We start from the raw sequence: 10000 nt of genomic DNA, 5'->3' as shown, positions 1-10000 counted from the left end.
ATTTTAACATCAAAATTTATTTCTGGATTTTATACCTAGAAGTATAAGGGTTTGAATATTCATATGTTGCATATATCAAAATGGTATCTATCCATAGAGTATATTTTGGTGTAGGCTTGATTATATTTTCCAATCTATTGTGGTTATCAATCATTCTGTATGGTATTGGTATGTAAGATGATCTCGGATATATATATATATATATCTTTTTTATTTTTTTATATATATTTATAATATATATATAAATATTTATATATATATATACACATACATTTTACATATAATACATTACCATACTTATACATACTACATATACATATTTTCTTTATTTAAATATATATATATATTTATATTATATTTATTTATATATACTTATAATATGCACTTATTACAGTCTACAGATGCATACATATGATATACATCTGCCTATACATAGGTACATATGCAGATACATATACACTATACCTCTACATATACATATACATACACTATATATAGCTAAAGTACTATAAATCACTAATAGAATGGAGAGAGTATAAAATTCTGGTTTTAGTGTTTTTTTTTTTTTTGACAGCATTTTTTTTCTCGTTTATTGTTACTCTTTTTTTTATGCGAGTTCCCTAGTATTCTCATGGGGGTTGGGCTATTAACTTTTTTTTCTGTTGGTTCAGAACATGCACTTCCTCAAAAACCTGGTCAGTGTCTGTTAGAAGGGTTCAGATGTGTCCATTTGTATATTCTCTAATATTACAATCAGACACTAAGGTAAAGTAAGCACACAAGACTGGGTTAAATTATAGATTTAGTGTGATTTTTTTGTGACAGCATTTCATTCTCTTTTATTGATAAATTTGTTTTATGCGAGTTCCCTAGTATTCTCATGGGGTTGAGCTATTAACTTGTGTTGGTTGCATTTATAGCAATACCTGCATGTATTACAGGGAGTGTGCAGGAATGACTATACGTGGGCCACTGCAGTTGACTCTGGCCCTCTTGAAGCCAGATGTCACAAGAGTACCTCATGTTATACAGGTTAGTGTTTTTAAAACCTTGTTCTTGTTGGTGTTCATGTTGCTTTGTTGCTGTTGGTACCTCTCAAGGTCTGACTCAGCAGGAAGTTGGTCATGAAAATGTAATTTGGGGATTCATCTCTTCTCTCTTCCTCTTCCTTTCCTTTCCCTTCTCTTTTCTTCTATTCTCTTCTGCTCCTGTCCCTTCCTTCACCATCTCTTCTCTTCAGAATGCCATTAAAATAATAATATAAAACATCATTTACTTTCAAAATAATTCACAAGTTTATAGCATTTTCCAAACTTATTCCTGTTCTCCCCACCCTAGGCCATCCGAAGCAAAATTTTAAGTGAAAAGTTCCTGGTAGTGCGTCACAAAGAAGTCCGACTCAGTAAGCAAGACACTGAGAGATTCTACGGGGAACATCAAGGGAAGTTCTTCTATAACAGACTCGTCACGTTCATGGCAAGGTGATTTGGAGAAGGAAAATGGGTTTGGCTGTGTCTGCATGTATGCATGTTTTTTTTCTTTTTTCTTTCTACTTGTCTTCTTCCGAAGTTCTATTATTTAATTTATTTAATTTAGGTGAAAGAAAATTTTTGTTAATATGGTGTTGTTGTTTTTCTTTATTTATGTATTCTTTTATATATATATATATATATATATATATATATATATATATATATATATATATATATATATATATATATATATATATATATATATATATATATATATATATATATATGTATATATATGTATATGTATCATCCAAAAATCCTTTCAAAATAACCCAAAGAAATTAAATTCATGTTAAGCATATACTGGCTGTATTACCCAAGAGCTAAAGTCACCCTCTTCCCTACAGCGGACCAACTCAAGCCCTTGTTCTTGCCCGTGAGGATGCCATCAAGCACTGGAGAGCACTCATGGGCCCAACCAAAGTGTATAAGACAAAATATGAAGCACCATACACCTTGCGTGGCTTGTATGGACTCACGGACACAAGAAATTCCACACATGGATCAGGTAAGAGATAACAGTTTGGTTTCAGTGTGATATACTCCTTCCTTTAGATTTTAGATTAATCTATCTTTTTTCTTATCATCATTAATGTTATTTAATTTTTGTTGGTTTTATGACAATGGACACTTCAGTAACATTGTTTGTGGTTTGTTTCTTCTTTCTACTCTACCATGTTTTTCTATGCATTCTGTTTAATATTTGGCATGATGTATTCATAGTGGTTTTCTGCCATCATGATTGTTTCAAGTTCATCTTACTCCTTTTTCTATGTAGACAGCACTTAGTTTCCTGCCACACCTAGTGTGTTTCTAGAGACAAGAAATTATAATCCTATATTTTGATCATAGAGATTTCAAGATTAGCTCATTTCTCATATGCCTTTTGTGTCCCTCAATGTAATATTTGCAGAATGTATTAAACCTCAGGGACGTTAAAAGAAAATATGACAGTAGAAAATCTCAAATGAAGATAATATAATTCTCTATAAACAGATTCTCCAGAAACTGCCGCACAAGAGATGAAATTCTTCTTTCCCGAATTCAACTGGGAGCACTGGCAGAAATGCGAAGAAGAAATGTTTAGAAAAGGATTAGTCACTTTTGATGAAAAGGATTTTATACATAGAGTATCCTTAGAAAATAGATCAATAAATAAAAGTGTGAACTAGATGTACATATAATTAGTTGTGTGGGATTTTGTAAATATGCAATATTTAATGTAATTCTTAAGACAGATTGTAATGGTTTCATGAAAATGATTACTCAAATTTATAAAATTTGTCTTTTTATCCTGGATATTGAAAATAGAAGGGTATTCATGAAAACACACATACATAATTGCATACACACACACACACACACACACACACACACACACACACACACACACACACACACACACACACACACACACACACACACACACACACAGAGGCACACAAACACGCACACAAACACGCACACGCGCAGGCACGCGCACACACACACACACGTGTGTGTGTGTGTGTGTAGTATTTTTGTAACTACATACCATGATGAGGAACATATTATTACATAGGACAATGAAAAGAGTAAGATGTTAAGTATAAAGTTTATTCACAAGACAGCACTACAATTTAAGGCCTACAGTAAATCTTACAGTTATGGGGTAAGTTTTTGGCACAACTGTTGTCTTTTGTGGATGACACCTCGGCAGATGCTTTGTACAACTCTATGATCCAATTTTAACCCTTTTTTAAAGAAATGCCTGTTTGTTCGTTTGTTTTTGCTTTGTTTTACGTTGTTATTATGTCGAAGGTCGAAAATACATAGGTAGTTGCTATATATTTTCTGACTGAAATATCAATCTATTTCTATGAATGTAATTTGAGGAAAGTTTTTTTTTTTTTCATTTTTTATTGTTTTTATTTGTTTTTTTGTTCTGTTTTTTGTTTTGTTTTTTAGAATTTAGTAGCTAAAGTAATTTTCTTAATACACTTGTTAATGATAGGTTGACACCATACACTTTCAGTCGGCTGTACTCTCCCCTTTTTTGGCACATACGTTGCATTTTTTCATGCTTTCTCTCTTTCTTTTTTTGTATTGAAAATATACGATTGACAAAATACTTGCGAGGAGAACCTACCTTCTTTAATTTTTTTGTGTGTGTGGTACGACCTATCATTGACTGAGGGTAGGTAGTTTGGCATGGGCAAGGAGTGGACTGGCCTGTATTTATATTTCTCATTCTTTTAATATGTTCTATTATTTTGGGGGGTTGTGTTGCACATCTCCAATTAGTGTTTTTTTCTTTCTTTCTTTCTTTCTTACTTTTTTTTGGTATTGTTTACTTCTTTCTTTCTTTAATTTTTTGTCTCCCTTGGCAAGGTGCGTTGGAAATGATATACGTATATGTACCTTGTGTGAGAATAGGCTCGTAACAATTTGAAATACTGGCAAATGATAAAGATAAAAGTCCCACTTGACCACAGACAAAATATCCACATGAAGTCTCTGGAAAAACTGAGCTACGTAAATTGAACTGCTCTCGCGGCAGTGCTATAATATGTAGAAGGTAGACAGAAGAAGAATTACTAAGAATATTTTCCACAAAAAGAATTCTAGATCATGTGACAAAGTTATACACAAGGAAACAAAGTGAGTGGGACTACTTTTGCTTTCAGGATGCATCACCTACTAAAGGGCATGTTTATTTTTTGTGGAAATTAGACACATTATTTCCTTGGCAGAATCTTTTGAGGAGTTTCAAAAACATTTTTAGATGGGAAGATGTTAAGTAAATACTGGTAATAAAAGAAATGAGAAATTGCAATCAGTACATCTTGCACTTAGATGAAAGTTAAAACAATACCCAGTTTAAAATAATACTCAGTAACACTGCATTTGTCCACTTGTGTAGATTGTTAAGTCAAGTTTTTCTTCACTCGACAAAATCTGTCAACTCTACACACGTTCGAGAATTCTTTCTTCTAAACATATCTCAAATAAACTACCTGTAGGGTTATTATGTATCTTCTAATATGTTATGCATGCACTAACTGAATGATCCAAGTTCAAAAAGTTTTGAGAACAAGAAATTAATATGCATTGAATATTTTGCTACTTATGTCTCAACCTCCCTAAAGTCTCAGTTTTAGTGCCATGAATGATAGTATTTGTGTCAGACTGCGTTGTACTGAGGGAAAGAGTTGGCGGAGATGTGAGTCTGTGTGTCCATCTAGCTGATATAGTTTATGCTTTGTATTTAAAGTCCTATGAATATTTTTCTTAGGGGGGTGTAATAATCTGTTTGTATTATATAGCTGTATTAAAATTGTTTATCTCTTGTTTCTACTGATTTAGTAAGATGGATTGCATTTTTTTTTATTATCACATTAAGATTTCTATTCTTATTTAAGATATTTAAGATTTACAGTGCTTTAAAATGCAAAGATTAGAGAATTGGACACCCAAACCCATCCTCAGCTCATAAAAATGTCAGCATGTCGATGACAGAACAATGATACATATCTTTTTTTTCATAGAAGACCAAAATTTTGACCAAAATCACACTGAAACAAGAACTCATACCATTGCACGAAGAAGCTGCTAGGCCAGTACATTGAAGAACAGACAGGGTTCTGTTACATTACGATTCTAGATTACTGCAGTTATAAACCCTGACCTTTTCTTTTCTTTTAATTGTAATCCTAAAGTGTTTCAGAAAAAGGTTCTCAAAATGCAAACCGTTCCCTTTATATATCTTTTACGACATTGCCATAGAAAAGAAATCTTTGGATCTGCGAGTTTGTATTCAAGAAATGGGTAGGATGATGTTTCTTTTCTTTCTGTAATTTGTGGTTATTTCATGGTGGGAGGTTTTGTAAGATGAATCCAAGGAGAATTATTTGGAAGAGCCTATGGAGCTAAGACCTACAGAAATTCTAACACAACAGTTACATGGCAATAGAGAATAACTGCGACAAGCCACATAGGGTGGGTGTTGGTTCATCTTTTCGATAAACGGGTATAATTTTTATTTATTTTTTACATTGAATGCCCTCACCCTATGGTGGTTAAGTATCGCGAAAGATAACTTGTTTCTAAACGGCACAAAATGTGGTTTTGCTTGTTTGATTCTATCTTTTTATATATGTATATCTGTGTTTTGGGGGATTTTTTTTTTACTATATTTGTTATTTTCTCTAAATGCCTTTTTTCACATAATTTATTTTTTTACCTCCGATGTCATTGAGGTGAATCTAATAATAATACATTTATAACAAACTAAATTGAGTGAAAAAAAAAGAAATTCTTTGCTTTTATGCTCATAGCAGACTTTGGTAGGGAGCTAAATATATGTATATATGTATGTATATCATATAACCTTAATACTGTACTCAATATTACCTCATGACAAATTCATATATGTTTAAGACTAGAGTTTAATCAATTTTTTTTTTTTTTATCTTTTATGATTTACATTTTTTCCTACAGTAAAATGCCATTTTTTGGACTGTAAAATGCAGAAAAATATCCTCCTCTGATGCATTAAGAAAAATACTGGAAACCTCTACCATATAATAACTTATATTTACTTTGTTAGAATCATTGTGTTAATTAAGTTCTCTCTCTTTCTTCTTTAGCTTTGTCTTGCTTTCCCTTCACCATCCTTGTCATTCTCGGGTGATTTAAAGGTTTCCTTACCACACCCAGAATATTTTACTATGGAAATATAACCATTCCATTAAGACATTGATCCCAGAATACATTTCTACTAGACTACGGAAAGAAAATGACAAGGGTTCGTGTTTTTTTTAGTTTGATCATAAAACAGGTTAAAGAGAAAGAAAAAAGTCCTTATGCTTATTTTGGCAAACCATTTTCACTTGGAAGTATTATGCTGCTCAGATTAGCTTCCCTTCAGCATGGATTTAGACAATGCATTTTTTTTTTTTTATCTCTTATCTTTTCTTTCTTGCATTCCCCCCTTTTCTCCAAACAAGAAAAAAAACAAATGAATCCGACCACCAGCACACTGACACCCAGCAGCACTGTGGAGCGAGACCAAACAAAAAAATCAGAAGTCGAGGGGAAGCCGTGGTCTTTAGTTGATGGCCGGTCGGAACATAAGGAAGAGAGACTTGGGGTAGTAGCTCTCGCCGCGCCAGTTTTGCCACACGAGGACGGGGCCCATGTCGAAGTTGCGGGAGTTGGCCGTGGGGGGAGGGGGGTTGCCGGGGCTGTGCTGGTACCTGCCTGTGGGGTGGGCCTGGTAGCAGCCACGGTGACCTCGGTACCACCAGCCGCCGCTGTTCTTCTTGGCGCAGTGGCCGCCTGGAAGGTTGGAGGAGAGGGGTTAGTTTCAGAGAGGGATTTGCTGGAGTTTGTATTTCGTGTTATTAGTCCTCTTTTTCATTTAATTCATTGCATTTGCTTGAATTAGCTCTCTGATTATATATTCTAAATTAGTCTACAACATTCATATGAGTAAATAGTGACTCATCAATATAATGATTTTAAACTGATAATCATATTGATATTTTTAATTAAACGTGAATTACAAATGAGTATGTATATATATATATATATATATATATATATATATATATATATATATATTATATTATATATATATGTGTGTGTGTGTTGTGTGTATATATATATATATATATATATTATATATATATATATATATATATATATATATATATATATATGTGTGTGTGTGTGTGTGTGTGTGTGTGTGTGTATATTATATATATATATATATATATATATATATATATATATATATGTATTATATATATATATATATATATACATATATATATTATATATATATGTGTGTACATATATATATATATATATATATATATATATATATATATATATATAATATATATATATATATATATATATATACACATATATACATATATATACATATATACATATATATATATACATATATATATATATATATATATATATATATATATATATATGAGTATGTGGCTGCGTGTGTGTGTGTGTCTAAATCTGGAAATAATTATTCCAATGAGAGAATTCCAACATTTTCGTTACTGAAATAAGCTTGTTAACTCATTTGAGACTTGTGTGTTTCTACAAGTGATTTATTTTAAGGTTCGATGTAAGGTTGCAGGTACTGTTGAAGCATTTTAGTATATGAATTTTCCCTAAAATTATTCATTTTGAGAAACTTGTTTTACACTTGCAGAAGTACTACACTGGGGGAGGGGTGTATGTTTTATAATATGGGGGGGGGGGTGTCCCCCTTTGCCCCCTTTAGATCTGCCACTATTAATAATGCATATACCTTTCGTCACAGAAACTACAATGCTCTCTACAAATAATGGCAATAATCCTACATATCAGACAAGAAGAATAAACCATCATAATGACAATTACTTAAGACATCAAAAAGATAATAAACTCAACAAAACCCACATCCTTCAATCCAATAAGAACCAAACTTCATATCAAATACAAAAAAAAAAAAAAAAAAAAAAAAAAAAACACTTTCCCTCCCTAACAGAAGCCACACTCTCACACCCAACCATATCTAACACCGCTAACAAGTGTAACCACCAATAGAGCTCCCATCAGCCCTCACCCAGAAGAGCATCGTTGTCTCGGTCGGGTGTGGAGAACCTCATGCCATTGTGCCACTTGAGGGCGTCTCCTGCCTGGGAACTGCTGGTGTAGCGGCTCACTTTCAGCCGGTAGTACTTGTCCTCGCCCGCGACGCTGTAATGCCAAGGGGTATCTTAATAATGGTGATAGTGATAATGATAGTGATGATGATGATATTAGCAACAGAAGCAACGACATTAATATGAATTATGATAATGATAATCATATGAATACTACTACTACTATTGATAATAATAATAATAAAAATAATTGTTCTTTAGGTATGGTGGATAGGCTCTTGTGGCTACAGTCAGTTTGTGCAGGATATGAACTTAGGTCAGCAAGAATGCCGGCCAAGAACGCCAGCACTGCGCAGCATAACACATATAAATCTAAGATGATAGTGAATGAGACATACGAAGCGAGTCCATTTTCTTCATTTCTTTCTGTTCTCTGTAGTGGTTTCTACTTTATTCATTTTAAGATCATGTGATTTTTTTTTCAACCTGATTTAAAGCTGTTCATTCATATTGTAGGGTTTTCAATCAGTTCCTCTATAGTAATCTATTTTAATATAAAATCGCATTTCAGATCCATCCTATAAATAGATTATACCTTAGCATCCTCACTTAAACATTTCCCTCTTTGGAGTTCTTTCTCAAACCTCCCACCTATTACAACCAGTCTTATCTTGATTGAATATACTTTTTACGCTAAGATCTTTATTTTATCTTTACACTCCTAAAGACCCGACCTTATTGTGAAAGATGTTGTTTATAGTTATTTTATGGACGAAGATAATCATAACAATATTGATAGTAATAATCATAATGATGATATTAAAATGATTAAGGCGACAATAATGATAATGATAAAGACGACGATGATCATAATAATACCCATAATAAAATCGAATATCACAACAGCAGTGATAACAAGAACAACAGCAACAACAATCATAATTTCCCCGATAACAATCCCAACGCGTAGCCAGCACCACAACAATTCCAAAACCGGCGCTCACCTAAACTCCTTCCACTCGGCCCACGTCTCGCCGTCGCTCCAGTCGGTGATGTTGACGCGCAGTTCGTGGTTCTTGCCTTTGGTCATCGCGTGGAGGGCTTCCAGGCCTGCAATGAGGGCGAGAAACGGTGTGATTTGGGCTGTGCTGACGGAGGACGGGCGTAAGGTGCTTTGGGAAGGGGATTTAGGGCTTTGTGGTTCGGTTTGTTGTGATGATTGTGTAGAATAGGTGAGTGAAAGGCTCATCTGGGGTTGGTCTGGGATGGATATCGATCTATATCTATCTAACTATATAGAATATATATGTTTGAGTGTGTGTGTTTGTGTGTGTGTGTGTGTGTGTGCGTGTGTGTGTGCGTGTACGTGTGCGTGTACGTGTGTGTTTGTGTGTGTGTGTGTGTGTGTGTGTGTGTGTGTGTGTGTGTGTGTTTCTGTGTGTCTGTGTGAGTATGCGCATATACATACACAACCTCCTTCTATCTCCAGAACGTAAATATATGAAAGGGATCCAAAAACACAATAGATAAAACAGCTTCACAAAAAAGAAAAAAAAAAAAAGAAAAACACATCCTAAGCCTCAACATACACTTTCCAATATCGCCTGTGCCTTCCCTGCATTTCATCCACCTGCATCGCACTAGTACCAGCTGATCGTTTGGTGTCCTGATGGAGGTTATTGCAGCTTGTAAAGATAGGCCTTTGGAGGTTGCACGGGTTTGGCCAGCGTTAAAGGAAGATGGTATGACCTGATATGACGTGGGTTGAGTTACGAAAGAGGGGAGAGCGGAATGGGAAGGGAGAGAGGG

The 10000-nt window shown here is 34.0% G+C and overlaps 2 protein-coding genes across 3 annotated transcripts in view; one reads left to right on the top strand and one right to left on the bottom strand.

The window, feature by feature from the left end:
* LOC122246466 (nucleoside diphosphate kinase 6, mitochondrial) overlaps positions 1–2812 on the top strand; it is a 6552-nt gene extending 3740 nt beyond the window's left edge. For both annotated transcript variants that reach the window (XM_043005047.2, XM_043005048.2), the window contains exons 2-5: positions 942–1032; positions 1339–1481; positions 1880–2040; positions 2529–2812. In XM_043005047.2, coding sequence (XP_042860981.1) covers positions 955–1032; positions 1339–1481; positions 1880–2040; positions 2529–2704 — 558 coding nt within the window. In that variant the 5' untranslated portion in view covers positions 942–954 and the 3' untranslated portion in view covers positions 2705–2812. The remainder of the gene's footprint in view (positions 1–941; positions 1033–1338; positions 1482–1879; positions 2041–2528) is intronic.
* Positions 2813–3782: 970 nt separating this feature from the next.
* LOC122246455 (angiopoietin-related protein 2) overlaps positions 3783–10000 on the bottom strand; it is a 22490-nt gene continuing 16272 nt past the window's right edge. The window contains exons 3-5 of the mRNA XM_086555409.1: positions 9196–9301; positions 8152–8285; positions 3783–6851 (exon numbers count right to left, since the gene is read on the bottom strand). Coding sequence (XP_086411535.1) covers positions 6622–6851; positions 8152–8285; positions 9196–9301 — 470 coding nt within the window. The 3' untranslated portion in view covers positions 3783–6621. The remainder of the gene's footprint in view (positions 6852–8151; positions 8286–9195; positions 9302–10000) is intronic.

The sequence above is a fragment of the Penaeus japonicus genome, unplaced genomic scaffold (genome assembly GCF_977035675.1).
Source record: "Penaeus japonicus unplaced genomic scaffold, GWHDUDI00000001_assembly GWHDUDI00000031, whole genome shotgun sequence".
Classification (NCBI taxonomy): domain Eukaryota; kingdom Metazoa; phylum Arthropoda; class Malacostraca; order Decapoda; family Penaeidae; genus Penaeus; species Penaeus japonicus.
This window is presented reverse-complemented; position numbering and strand designations above follow the sequence as displayed.